Here is a 15396-nt window from a genome sequence, read left to right on the forward strand (position 1 = left end):
AACACAAATTTAATGATATTGTTTTATAACTTTTTTAATAGCATATCTTTACGAAATTTTTATCATCAAAAATCCTAGACGCAAATCTTAAATAGGGAAATATATTTAAATAGGAAATAAAATAAGAAACTATATCAAAATAGGGGAAATATTTTAGGCGGGAAAACTTTGAATTTTTCCTATTCATTTAGTATATAGGGGATGAGTAATAGTACATAACTACATACTAGATATAATCACGCGCTTTGCGCAGCCTGTTTGAAAATTTATGTCCCGGTTCTTTTTTTACCTTTGCACTATTAAAAATAAGTAAGCAAAAGTAATAGTGCAACTTATTTTTAATGTACAACGTGTGATATTTATGTATCAAACATATAGGGTCAAAGCTCAACTTATTCGAATATTTTGGTTCTATATGTTTTGCATATGCTATGTGTCAAACAACATATTATAAGAAATTTGCACATTTTGTTTTTTTTGAAACAATTACGTATAAAATAGGGTTAATTGTTAAACAAACAAATATAAGGACCCTTTTTCATAATCAATACCAACATAATTAATAATTAGTAATCACTAATCAGTAGCAAAATCTTAACTTTTTTTTCTACGATAGGGATCAAGTCACCTGAAAATCTCATCTTAACCTACTCGAAAAACTCCAAAAAGCCATCATTCATGTACAAATCTTCAGTCATTATCACATTATTTAAAACATCTTAAATCTCAAATGTATTTAATTTGTCCAATATAATTTTTTCATTATCACATAATAAAAACTTATCTCTTAATAGTTATCTTTAAGTTTTTTTTTAATAAATACAATGACACTTGCAAATATATTTGTCTTGATGGATTTAATGGTCTAAGTATTATAAACTTTTCAAAATGTTTTTCATTAAGTAAACTAGTTGAGATCTCGTGCTAAAGCACGGTATTTGTGAGGTTTATACTAATTGAGCTTTAATTTTTACATAAATGGGTTGTAGTTATAATAGTATGTACATTATTTAAAAAGACAAAATTTATTTATACATCATAAGATTTTGGAGATTTATTTGTATTAATTATACTCTTTAATTATACTCTATAATCTATATTATACTTTATACAAACACTATAATGTTTGGAACTAGAACTTTTCTGTGTATAGAAATATAGGATACTGAATATTTTATTTGTGGCAAAGATTGCGCATATAGTTATGGAAATTCTATTAGTATTAAATAAGATGATATCAATATAAAATATCAATGTTTGGGGCCCACTGAGTTTCTTGTTTTACAGACAAAATTATACTTACACATTGAATTTTTCGTTGGCCCACTAATGTATTGAATGATAGTGAACACAAAATCTCATTTGTGACGGCACGTATCCGTCACTTTGGAGTGACGGGTACCAGTTCATCTCACAAATGACCCAAATAGAGGAGAGAGGGAAGCACATAGGGGTGCCCCCACCTTGTCCCCCTATCCGTTTTGTGAGTGTCATTACCCGTCACTTGCTCCGACCCGTCTTCAGCAAGACTAACTGGATAGTGAATTAAAATGACAAAAAAAAAGCCCCACTTATAGGAGAATGCATTTAGGCGGGAAAAACATTGAGTTTTCTTATTCTTTTAGTTTAGTGGGGATGTAATGCATTGTGAGACACTCACTTTAATCATCTACATATATCAAACACAAATTCTTGTTTGTGACGGCACATATCCGTCACTCTTGAGTGACGGATACCATTTTACCTCACAAAGTACCCACTTTTTCTCTCTCTGCAACACTATTCATGTGGTCCCCTTTCTCCACTAACCCATTTTGTTACCATTTTAACTCACAAAATATCCGGCATAAATGGTAACCCGTCACAAGGAAGACCAATTGTATATCAAAACAATAAATATAATGAAAAGTATACTCAATATAAAGCATTTTTCGCAATAAATATAATGATTTACATTTTAAATTTTTTATCAATTGTTTTATATAAATTTTCACCATAGTTGTATGTAATTTTATAATACATTTATTAAACGAGTAATAGGTAAGATAAGAGACTCAACTATGAGTTTTTTTACAGATAAGAGAATCAACTTTTAAATAGTACAGTTAAGGAACTCAAAGGTTAAAACTAACGGAATGCCCACATTCATTAACAAAAAAGTTTACTGTCAGCTACATAATTGTCCAAAATATATGTTTCCTGTAAGACAAAAAATTGCACTTCACACTTTGACAAAAGTGAAGTAAAATCATAAAGTGCTTCATTGGTTCTTCTTTCAGTCACATTATTCTCCCTTCATGATCTATGGTTTGCACTTTGCCCAACTATGAAAAAAAACAATTAATTAGCTAGCTAGCAATACATAAACAAAGCACACATTATGCCGACATAATAAAGAAACTAAGCACGTTTAAATTAAAAAATTACATGCCATGTGCGACTTGCAACACAATTTCTTCCGCTAGAGTCCACGAAAGTGGGCATGCCCGTAGAAGTTGTGCTAGTTTGAGATTGGTCGTAAAAAGTGAAATCACGCATTGTAGTAATGCCACGTAATGTTTGTTGACCTTCAAAATCGGAATAATATGCAACTTGGTTGCCTGTACCATATCATCCGCCAAATGATTTAATAGAAAAACATGTGATAACTTTACGAAAACTAAAAATAATGTGTTACCTGAGTGCGAGTAGGATTAACATGTAATTGAGACGGTCCTTGTTCTTGTGGTGATTGTGCAGTATTTCCTTTCTTTGTTGTATGCATCTAATAAGGAAATGCATGTATTAATGCTTATAAATATACGTAAACAATAGTAAATATAAATGATTATTTATTCATACATTTCCGAGTCTTTGAAATCCGTTGGGATAAGTATACATCCCAGTCCCTCTATTATGCATTGGTGGATTTGCGAGATGGCTGTCAGCTGAAGGTGGCTGACCTTTGGTAGTCGTCTTTTTACCTGAATGTTGTCCCCTTGATCTTACTTGATTCGCTTTATGTAGCTTGCAGCCTCCTATATTATGCCCAGCTTGACCAAATATTGAACACGAACAGGTACTCCCGACTCTAGACTTCTTAGTCTTGCTTGAATTTTCTCCAGGTCCAGGCCTCCTTGTTTCTTTAGGCCTACCAGCCCTAACCTTTTTTTAGCTCCGAAGCTTTTATTTGTGATTGTACTGAAGTCGGCCATTCCTTTGCACCATTCAATGGCTCCATCAAATAATCATAAGCCTTTAGGTAAGTAGCCTTCCTGTAACACTCGGTAACTAATGTGACTCTTAATTGCGCACATTTAGTTCCCTAATTGAACCTATTTTGCATACTAATATAGCATTTTATGGCCATTTTATCCGTCAATTTCTTCTTATTTTGCTTTCCTATTGCATTTTATATGTCTTGTAGGAAAGAGATAATGAGGCGGAATTCCCGTCTCTCGCGCATATTCAGAAGCTTGTTGACGATCTTGGATGGACTAGTATGAAGAGGAGGCAAGAATGATGACCAAGGATGTAGGAATAAAGAGTATATAGGAGGATCATAGGCTTAAAAGCAAGGAGATGGAACCCTGTCCCAGAATCCGAGCGGATTCCCTTACAGGACGAGCGTCCCAAGCCAAGGATCCGAGCGTGCCGATGCCAGCCCGAGCGGATTCCCTTACGAGACCAAGCGTGTTCAAGCCAGAACGGGTGGATTTCCTTGGGAGTTGCTACATGATCCGTCAATTTCTTCTTATTTTGCTTTCCTATTGCATTTCCGTCAGGACTTGCAAAGCTCTATTCAACACTTAAGAATTGTTATTTACTAATCTACCCTTACTTAACCTAATGATGTACCACTATATATACTCCATTTGTAATAATTAAAAAAAAAGAGTCCTCTTAGCTTAGAAGAAGTCCCCTTAGATTAGATTAGGAGTAGATTAGAATAGATTAATCTCAATCATTCCACAAAAGTACACATAAATCTTTCCTTAATCATTGTTCAAGCTTTATTATTGGGTAATTGAAGATTATTGGGTTATTATTTGGAGATTTGACAACTCTTCATGAATTAATCAAGTTCTCTTCTATAATTATTTCATTCCCATTTATCCATCTTAATATTGGTATAATCTCTTTACTCTTTACTCTTTATTGTTTATTTCCTCACTCTTTAATCATGTTTATACTTGTTGTGATGATTGACACCATTGATGACATGTTTTCCATGATAATAAGTGAGTAGTTACTTAACTAGGATTAGTGGGGGATTAGGGGAGTCAATCATAGGATAAATTTATGCTTAATGAGTTAATATGAATGCTTGCTTATTGTTCTTTAACTTATGCACATGTTATGTTTGATGAAATGTTAGACTATGAAACCTTGCATTTTTTACCCATCTCTTATCTTTTCAATGAGGCTTGTAAGATATAAACCAACTCAAGCCTTATTAGACCATGCATAGAGTTGAATAGGGATTACCCAAGTCGATTTGTAGGTGTTGTAAAGTCTTAATCGACTCGGCTCCGAGACGTAAGTTTCCCTAAGATTGGTTTATCATGCATGTAGTTTAATGGGAAGAACTAAGTCGATTGTAGGTGTTGTAAAGTCGTGAATGACTCGGCTCCGGGACCCAAATCTTCTTATGAATTATATGACATGAACTAACTCAATTTCAACAATAATAATTGCTTGCTTCTATACAACTCATTTATGCTATCTTACCATGATTCCCTTATGATCCCATGACATCCTAGTATCTTTATCATTTGTTTACATCTTTATTTGCTTTATTGCTTGTTTTACTTTATTGCTTTCATTAGTTTAGAACACAACTACAAACCCAAACCAATTGTGACATCCTAAGTGCAAGTACGATTAGATTGAACAATTTGAGTACCCCCGTCCCGTAGATCGACCCCAACTTACTTGATATGCTAGTAGTTGGGTATAAATGTGTTTGATGGCGTACAACGACGCGCTACATCAGCAACATACATCTTCGGTCTCTCTTTATTATGATATATAGCAGACACCGCATGATGGCAGTGGATGCCATTTAATTGCCAAGCATTACATGAGCAAGTCCGGTTCAATAAATCAACAACATACTTTATTTGTGTTGCCCCTTCCCGAACACCAAAGGTGAGATTGCCACCAAGAAATGTATTCCAACCACGAGCATTAATTTTAGGTTTTTCCAATTGTTCTTGGGCTCTCGGACAAATGCTAAAATTTTTTGAGGCAATAAAATCTCTTTTTATGCATTCTTTCCATAATTGACTCTCTAATATTTTCAAGCATAGTAATTATAGGTTTGTGCCTTGAGTTCAAAATGTAAGCATTGAAAACTTCACTCATATTGTTATCTACTGCCTCACATTGAGATTGTGGTGTGTAGAATGCTCTACACCATTTTTCATAATTTCGCCCCATCAAATCAGCGGCTGCTTAGGGAGAAATCACAGCAAATTGGTCAGTATTTTCTTCATATTCATTTGGGGTTGTACTCTTTGCTACTCTCCAAAAATGCACCCTATACTCATGTCCTCCACGAAAGACCTCCCTAAAATTCATATACACGTGTCTAGCACACACCCTTTGTTCAACTTGTGGCCAAACAACACCCACTGCCTTCAATATACCTTTTTGTTGATCCGATATAATAGTGTAACCAGCCCCATCAAATGTCCCTAAATCTTTAGTTAGCAACAAAAGAAACAAACTCCAAGAATCAGTATTCTCCACTTCCACCACAGCCCACACAATCGGAAATATTTGGTTATTTCCATCTCTTCCCACTGCTACTAATAATTGTCCCCCATAAGGACCTTTTAGCCAACAACCATCAATAGAAAGAAATGGTCTACAACCACTAAGAAAACCTTTCTTAAGTGCTCCAAAACAAATGTACATTCTAATACGAAAAACACAACCATCAAGTTGATATTTAATCGTATTGTTCTTATCAGACTTCATTATCTAAGCTGCATAATTGTTGAGTAAAACGTATTGTTCTTTATATTCTCCAATAATCAAGCTTACTGCACATTTTTTAGCTCTAAAAGCCATATGCGATGACACTTTAAGCCCATAATCAGTCCACACGGCTTGAATTATCTCTTGAAGCTTCATATAAGGATTGGTTTTGAACGTCTTTAAGTAATGTGTAGAAATCCATTTATATGTCACTTTTGTCACTTTATTTTTTCTTCCACAAGAATGAACTCCATAGTATACCTTCACTTCAAAATGTCTTGTATTTTTATCAAACGAAGCCCAAATTTTCCATTCACAATTATCATCTTTACACTTAGCCCCCACCTTCTCTTTAATATTTTTTGTATACTTAACATCAATACTATTTCTTGCACAATAATCGATTATTTTGTCTTTAAACGCTACAGCATTATCAAATTTTTGACCCACATAGAAAGATGTGTCAGTCCATTTAGTGTCATCAAATTTTTTTCCCCCGAGATTGATGTTGATGCTTCTTAGGAGGTAGAGCAGTCAAGTGCCCGTATTCATCTTCATCCGATGAGTGTAGATGACTATCCATGTCAGACCCATTCTCATAATCACTTTCCATCTCGCATATTAAATTATCTCTTTTGAGTTATTTTCCCAACTTATCAAGTTCTTCTTGTAATTCATTCTCTAATGTTATAACCTCCCCATGTTTAATCCTAGCATCGACAATCTCTTCATCATCTACATTAGTGCCATTCTCATCATAATTAGTGTTGTTCAGATGTTGCCTAGTCAGTAAGTCTATAAAAGATATATTCCTTTCCAAATCACTCAAACCAATATCGTTTTCATATTCAGGGTACATATGCACAACTTTCCCATCACACAAATACTTTATGATTGGTTCAAAACTATCATCATTATACACGAACTTAACAGTATCTTTCAAAGGGTCTAAATAATGAACCTTAATGATATTTTTGTACCCTAATAGACTTATCAAACCCCTCAATTAAGAAGCAGTTACTCTTAATGGCAAGTTGTTATAAATGTTAAGCTTCCCTCCCTCGTAACTAAGTTTCGGTTGCAACAACCAATAGCCCCCATGATGAACAAGGATGCTTCCAATCATCGACATAATATATGTAAACATGTGAAAGAAAATAAGACAAGCAGCAAAATTCGGCAAAAACGTATACAACACAAAATTCGACAAAACGTATACAACACAAAATCAAGCTCCATTTAATATAAGTTTTAATAAATGCAATTAATAAACATCTATGAACAACAAAGCTAAAACAAACGAAATTGACTAATTATCGCACTTCATCCATAGTTTTGGGCTTGGTGCTAAAACTATGGTTAACTCTTACAAATTTAATACATGGACTTTTGTATATTTGATTATAAAAGCATATATAATTATTGATAAATAAAAAAACTTCTTACTTGAGAAGAGATGTAGAAATTTAAAGAAACCCCTATCCTAACAACTCCATATAAAATTAACGATTCATATAAAAGATAATTTAAATAGATTATTATCACAAGAGAAAACTTAAATTGAACAATTAATTAGGAGTAATTAGTATCACTTACTTTAGTTGTTTCCTCAGAAAGGATGATCTTTTCTAGTATTTGTTTCAATTTTTTTGGATGCTCTGGTTTTTGAGTTTGGGGAAGGTGGGGGAGGGTTTTGTGTAGAATATCAGTTTAGGTTTAATCTAAGTGACTTCTAGAATTCAATTTAATTTTTCCTTTTTTTAATAAAATGCACTTGCAGTAATTACTCACATTGGCGCCAATTTTTTTTGGGTATACCAAGGATTAGACATTATGGGATAACGATGTTATAACAGAGTCCTCTAACTGTACTTTTTGAAAATTGAGTCCCTTATCTGTAAAAAAATCCATAGTTGAGTCCCTTATCTTACCTACACAAAAACATCGGAGAGACGGTCTCTCAATAGTGTTATTGAGAGACCTCTCATATGATGGGGTGAGGGACCCACTGAATTTATTTTTCTCCTACTATGTCTCCCTCCAAATTAGCGAGAGACGATCTTTACCTATTACTCTTTAATAAACTCTAATTAATACATTGCTGAGATTTATGTAACATTTATTATGTTTATATTTAATGTTCGGCTGTAATTAATACTTGTATTTAATGTTGGGTTAACAGGTGTCGCATCCACACCGTTTCAACCCAATTATATATATATATATATATATATATATATATATATATATATGGGCGGGTTCAGGTACGAACTACCTTAACGTACGAACCGTACAAACCACCTAAAAAGGAAAAGTATCGCGCTGTAATAAAATCATCCATCAGAAAAAAAAAATTGTTCGAAGACACTCCATCTAAAGACGGAAATACCTTCATCTCCATTGCTGCAAATCATCCTATTTTCCGCCATTTTTCTTCCTGTCCACGCGAATCTAAGAGGTAAGCTATTATTCAGATTTATATTTTAAAAATCGAAAAATTAGGGTTCGAACAAATTGAAATTCTTAAAATTAGGGTTTACAAATTTTAATCGTAAATTGTATTTTGGGATTTTGATGGTAATTTAGTTTGTGTTCTGATACTATTTTTAGGATGGTTATAATTTCATGATCTTCTCCTGCTTCAGGTATGAATTATTGTTCTAAATACATTTTTGCGAACTATTTTTCGATTTAATTTGGGATCCATTTCTGAAATTGCTTAAGGTATTGTAGTTGATAACGGAAAACAGGATGATTCAATCACAGAAGAAGTTATAGGTACACATTACAGTTTTTTCTTATTGGGGGGGATGTCAGATACATGCTTCCAGCTAGAACTGAACGAGTATGTATCTAGAAAACTGAACTAGTGTATCTAGGATCACAAATATGTGTACCTCTGTATAATTTTCCTACCTCTGCATAATTTTTCTGCCTGTTTTTGTATTTTTTTTGGGTTTAATGGGGGCATGACAGAATAAAATTCTTAGCCAAGATACATCTCTTCAAGCTGTTATATACATGATTCCAGCTAACTTGAAAGAAATGTATCTGGCTAGCTAAAACAGTGTATCTGAGGCATGGTGTTTATTTATTTGATCAAATTTAGAAGTTTTGTAATTTATAATTTGTGGGTATCATGTACCTAATGTGGCGTATCAGATTAAAATCGATGTGAACCAAAGTATATGGAATATGACAGTAATGTGAGTCATTAACTCACATTTCTAAAACATTTATAGAGAGGATATAATGAGAATTTTCGTGAGAGAAAGTATGTGCTCCGAATTTGATAAATACTCGTATTGATTATGGTTTTGTGCACTGTAGAGCGGTCTTTTCAAAAAATTAAGCTAGTATAGCATTTGAAAATTTTTGGATGAACCTTTAGGAGTTTGAAATCGCAACTTGTTTTTCTCTACAGCAAATTGTTGATGTATCGTGACACATGTATCGTGACATATGAATTACTGTATCTAAAACACACATGTATCGTGACATATGAATTACTGTATCTAATTTGAATGAGATGTGTACCTGTGCAGATAGTATACCTGCTACTAATGTCCATGCCTCAGATATAATGGTTGTACTTCCCTTGAAAGATGCAACAGGTACAAAAATTTTAGTTGAGTATGTATCTAAATACATTAACTATTGTATTTAATATCATAGTAATGTGTACCTATGGAGTATTTTTTTGCTGATTTCAGTACTGGAACATAATGCGTTTTCTACTGTGTGTCATTTCCTGTGCAGACAGTATAGCTACTGCTAATGTCGATGCTTTAATGAACAATGATATACCTCCTGTGCTTCCATTGACTAATGCACCCGGTAAAAAAATGGAAGCATAGGAACCCCAGAATTTGGTTCCTAATATAATGTACTTGCCTTAAAATAACAACCTTTTGGTTAATTATCTTATAGAAACCCCAGAAGTTGGTTCTGAAAACACAATTTTTGGATTCCCAAGCTGTCCAGAAGATCTAAAACCAATCAACGGTATGATATTTTCAAATTTGGAAGATGGAATAGATTTTTACAACAAATATGCAAAAGTTTGTGAGTTTATTCCAAGGTTAGATTCAACAAAATTGTTAATGGGATTGTTACACACAAGCGTTGTGTGTGTGTGTAATAAAGAAGGCAAAAGTAGGAACAAGGGGACTAAAAGAAAGAGAACTGTTACGAGAACAGGATGTGAAGCTAAGGTTAGTTTTAAGAGAAATGATACCGGTGAATACCAAATTTATGATTTTGTTGAGATACACACACATGCAATGGTTACACCAGCTACAATGGTTCATATAAAACCATCTAGGAATTTGAATCTCTTTCACAAGAAAATTATCATGGATAATTCAAGGGTAAATCATGGTCCGGTGGATTCCTTTAGAATGTTTAAAGAATATGTAAAAGGGTACAAAAATGTTGGGGCTTCTTTAGAATATTTCAAAAACTTTTCAAGAGATGTTAAGAAATATATCACGGAATATGATGCTGAGTTGTTATTGGAGACTTTCATGCAAAAGAAGGCTATGTCTCCATCATTTTATTTCAACTTTGAGGTGGATGATGAAAAAAGATTAAGTAAGGTTTTTTGGGCATATCCAATCTCAATTAAAAACTATGCCCTTTTTGGTGAAGCCGTCTCTTTTGATGCTACTTATAACTTCAATGAATATAAAATGGTGTTTTGTCCGTTCACGGGTGTGGACAACCATAAAAGATGCGTCACTTTTGCGGGTGGTTTGTTAAGAAAGGAAGATGGAGAATCATTTACCTGGTTGTTTGAGAATTTTGTGAAGGTTATGGGTGATTGCTATCCTACTACAATTATAACTGACCAATGCAAAGGCATCAATCAAGCTGTAAAAGATGTGTTTCGTGACAAAACACAACACCGATTATCCATGTGGCATATAATGAAAAAGTTGCCAGACAAAGTCGGGCCAACAATTTGCCAAAACACAAACTTTTTGAAGGAAATAAATTCTATTGTTTGGGATGGAGAGATTGATACACAAGAATTCGAATTGAGATGGAAATCGATCCTTTCTTCGTATGAGCTTTCTGATCATGAGTGGCTGAAGTCAATGTTTGACATTCGTTCAAGTTGAATTCCTGCCTACTTTAGAGACATATATCTTGGTGGGATTATGCGCACAACATCAAGGTCATAATCTGAAAATAGCTTCTTTGGAAATTTCACAAACCCGCACCTCACTCTTGTCGAGTTTTGGATGCGTTTCCAATCGGCTATGGATGCACAACGTTGGAACTATGCTAAGGTGACTGCTGATGATAAGATCTGTTCTCCAAAATTATCAACACCTCTCCTTCTAGAAAACAAAACTTCTGAATTTTACACCACCACTGTTTTTTTATGAATTTCAAGAAGAACTCCAAGCTGCATGTTTTACTTGTGGTCTTTCACCAAGGACAACTGAAGACAACAATGAGCATATTTCAATAATGGACCGCGAGAAAGACAAGGTATACAAAGTTGATTTAAGTGGTAATAAATTTTCTTGTTTGTGTAAGATGTTTGAAAGAATTGGGTTACTTTGTAAGCATGTTCTGTGGGTGTTAAGAGATAGAAGGTTTGATGATATACCTAGGGAGTATCTATTAGACAGATGGAGCAAATATGCAACATGCCATCCTATTTTTAATGTTGCTGGAACAACCCTCCTAGCTGATTATATGTCAATAGAAAACCACCAAAGCAAGATAAGTGAATTGTGGTCGGAAGTATTTACTTCAGTTTCTCTTGTTGAAGATAATGAGGAACTTGGTGATGAGCTGCTTGAACTTCTTCGCAGTTTCAACGAGAAATTGATGATTTCAGTTAAGCGTGGGAAGTCAAAAAACAAGAAAGCTGAAATTGAGATGCTTATTGGGTCGAAAATACCGACTGAAGCTAGTGTTCTACCACCAGAAAAGTGTAAGAATAAGGGATCAGGAAGACGGATTACTTCAAACAAGGAAAAGGCAGTACAAGAAAATGCCAAGCCTTTGAGGAATATCGTGCTTGCGGTGAAATGACTCATCATGATAGTAGGAATTGCCCAAGTCGAGTCACTCAAAAGTGATTCCAGTTTGATTTCAGCTAGAAAAAGTGTAAGATGTATTAAGTATTCTAAAAACTTTCTAGTATGTAAAGACTTCTAAGAAGTATGTAGTATTTGACTTTAAATTGTGAAAGGATTGTCATGTTTAATTAACGGATCTTAGGCCATAATTTCTTAGCGTGCTTTGTGCTTAGTTATGATGGATCCCTGCAGTCGCGATGGTTTGGTTTTGTCTAATGTCTCACGTTTACCGTTCAAACACATTGCTTCTCTATTATTCTACAAACTTTTATTGTGTACCCTCAAAAGTCGAGCTGTGACACACGTAAGAAATACTGATTGATATTGAAAACATACAAAGTAGTTTTAGGCCGAAGGACGATAAACATAATCTTCTTGTTTCTACATATGTAGAATAGGCTACATGTAGGAAGGGGTGGACAACCATATTTTTCCAGTTTACAAGAATAACCAGCTGGAAAAATAGTGGTTGTACCATAATTAAAAATAAAATATTAATAGAGGTTGTAGATTAAGTTCTTTATTTCATAAAAATTGATGAAACAATGGGAATAGTGAATTGGTGTGGTTTTTCTCGTATCTTGAATGTTGCATGTGGTGTTTCTTCTTACCATAATCGTCGTATGTGCCATTACTACCTCGCCCATTGTGCTCACCAAATCACTACTAAAGTCATGGTAGCTATACTTAGCCCAGGTGCGATTCCCCCACATCAATTAAGATTATTTGACCCACAAATTGTTCAGAGGAATTTTGATGAATTAAAAATTAAATTTACTTAATTGGTTATAGGAATTTAATAACTACTTGCTGGGTATTATTAATAGTAGCCATGTATATCCACAAAACATGAAAAAAGTAACGTTAAGTTAGTTTAAAATAATTTTATCATCTCCGGCACATGTGTATCCACAAAGCCGGGGCTGTGTACCCACACATTCTGAGATGTGTATCCAGACAGCCAACGATGCCTATCCACACAGCTGCAGGTGTGTATCCACACAGCTACAAGTGTGTATCCACGCAGCAGCTGGGGTGTATCTGCACAGCCGAAGATCTGTATCCTCACAGCCAGTGTGTACCCAGAAAGCCATACATGTGTATTTACACAACCAGGAATGTGTACCCACGCAGCAGCTGCGATATGTGTTAATATGAATTTAATAACTGAATAATATTAATAGTAGCCATACATTGAAAAAGGATCGAAACAAAATTACATTTGATGAACAAAAACCATTGTGTCAAAAATGTTCCTGGAATGTTTGAACACAACATTATTAAATTCGATTACACTTCAGTACCCACAAACATCCACAAAACACACTCCCATCTGCTAAAATAATCTACGAACTTACCTGGCCATAAAACATGAAAAAAGTAACGTTAAGTTAGTTTAAAATAATTTTATATGTAAAATAAAATCAGCATCTCCGGCACATGTGTACCTACAAAACAGTAGGAATGTGTATCCAGAAAGCCGGGGCTGTGTATTCACACACCAGCGGGTGTGTATCCAAACAGCCAGAGATGTGTATCCACACTAGTTGCAGGTGTGTATCCACAAAACAGTAGGAATGTATCCACCCCATTAGCGGAGGTGTATCCGCACATTCTGATATGTGTATCTAAACAGCTAACAAAGTGTATCCACACAGTTGCAGGTGTGTATGCAGACAGCTGCAGGTGTGTATCCACGCAGCAGCTGGGGTGTATCTGCACAACCAAAGAACTGTATCCTCACAACCGGAGAAGTGTATCCACACAACAACCAGTGTGTACCCCGAAAAGCCATAGATGTGTATTTACACAACCAGGAATGTGTACCCACGCAGCATCAGGTGTGTACCCACACAGCTAGGGGATGTGTACCAAAATAGCAGGAGGTGTGTATCTACACACTGAAAGAAGTCTATCCAGTAATTTAAGATTGTGTGCCCTACTAAGGTGCTTTATTGCACCTACATATATGTATCTATCAGTTCCACATATTTAAAAATTACCTTTGCAGTATTTTTCTCCCACTTGAGTAGTTTCAACATAATTTGTCGACGATAAGCAGTCATATTCTGCAAATTAAAATGACAATAAACAATGACACGTAAAGTGAAAATCCGTAAAATATGAAAATTTACTTATCAAGTCTATTAAACTCACTTTTAAATAGTTTTGGTCCTCCCATAATTTCTTATCGTGTATTGCACCCTCCAGAAACTTCATAACAAATAGTCCGCAATCATAACTACACATACAGTATGAGATTATTAGAGTGAAAAACTGCATCCTATTAAAGGACAAAACTTTATAACAGTGGAAATCTAATATATGAAATCCCCTAACCCCAGCTTAATAAATAAGGAATTTTTTAGAAAACTTACGCGTTTTCTTGCTGATGTACATCGATAACAATAGTAGTAAACAAGATGATGCCCCTAAGATGATTGTAACCCTTGTGGTGCTCAAACTGATTTGCAACATGGAACACCTTTGAATGACAACAACTTATCAAAAATAGTAATAAAATAATTTCATCCTAACTGATAATAAAAATGCAAAAATATAACAAAAAAAGTAGAGTCCATATAATATCCTCCACATAAGGATTATACTCCTCAATATCAACTGCTTTTTTTGAGTTTGGCTTACATGAGTCCAAGATATAGTTTTACTGCTTCTTGAGGTCCGACATACAAGCTAACCATTGATTACCTTTTTTGCCAATTATGAAAAACACCTACCAATGTCATAGCAGTAAAGGTCATACAATGACATTCCACCCAACTCTAAAACAACTTTTCCCCTTGAGTTGTATATATATATATATATATATATATATATATATATATATATATATTCAATTACAAAACAACTTTTCCACTAGATTCCCAACAAATTTACCTTTTCAATAGTTGCTCCATTTTCAGGCTTGTAATGCATCTTAAACTGAGGGCACCAGACAATGTTTCCTTTCTGAGGACCTAATGTGGGCTTAGCAAACTGAAATTATAAAATTGTTTAGATATTGAATACTAATACATTTGAAAAACTGCATTTTCGAATCTGAATCAACATATATATCTTAATTACCTACCTGCATTGTTGTTGGCAAGTAGAGAATATCAGTTCTATCATATGTGCACATCACACCATACATATCAAGCACCTACATATAAATGATCATGTTCTAAATGTCACAAAAAGACCAGTATAAATAATAATAATAATAATAATAATAATAATAATAATAATAATAATAATAATAATAATAATAATAATAATAATAATAATAATAATAATAATAATAATAATAATAATAATAATAATAAAAATAATA

At 34.0% G+C, this 15396-nt stretch overlaps 2 protein-coding genes across 2 annotated transcripts; both read left to right on the forward strand.

Moving 5' to 3' along the window:
- Window positions 1–9216: 9216 nt before the first annotated feature.
- LOC141613315 (protein FAR1-RELATED SEQUENCE 5-like) lies at window positions 9217–11087 on the forward strand. The gene is made up of 4 exons (XM_074432048.1): window positions 9217–9238; window positions 9510–9578; window positions 9724–9801; window positions 9895–11087. Exons 1-4 carry the CDS (start codon window positions 9217–9219, stop codon window positions 11085–11087), a joined length of 1362 nt encoding a protein of 453 aa, XP_074288149.1.
- A 355-nt stretch (window positions 11088–11442) lies between these two features.
- On the forward strand, window positions 11443–12015 carry LOC141613316 (uncharacterized). Its single transcript, XM_074432050.1, has one exon. The coding sequence runs from the start codon at window positions 11443–11445 to the stop codon at window positions 12013–12015; it is 573 nt and encodes a 190-aa protein (XP_074288151.1).
- Window positions 12016–15396: the final 3381 nt, after the last annotated feature.

The sequence above is a fragment of the Silene latifolia genome, chromosome 11, assembly GCF_048544455.1.
Source record: "Silene latifolia isolate original U9 population chromosome 11, ASM4854445v1, whole genome shotgun sequence".
In the NCBI taxonomy this organism is placed as follows: Eukaryota; Viridiplantae; Streptophyta; class Magnoliopsida; order Caryophyllales; family Caryophyllaceae; genus Silene; species Silene latifolia.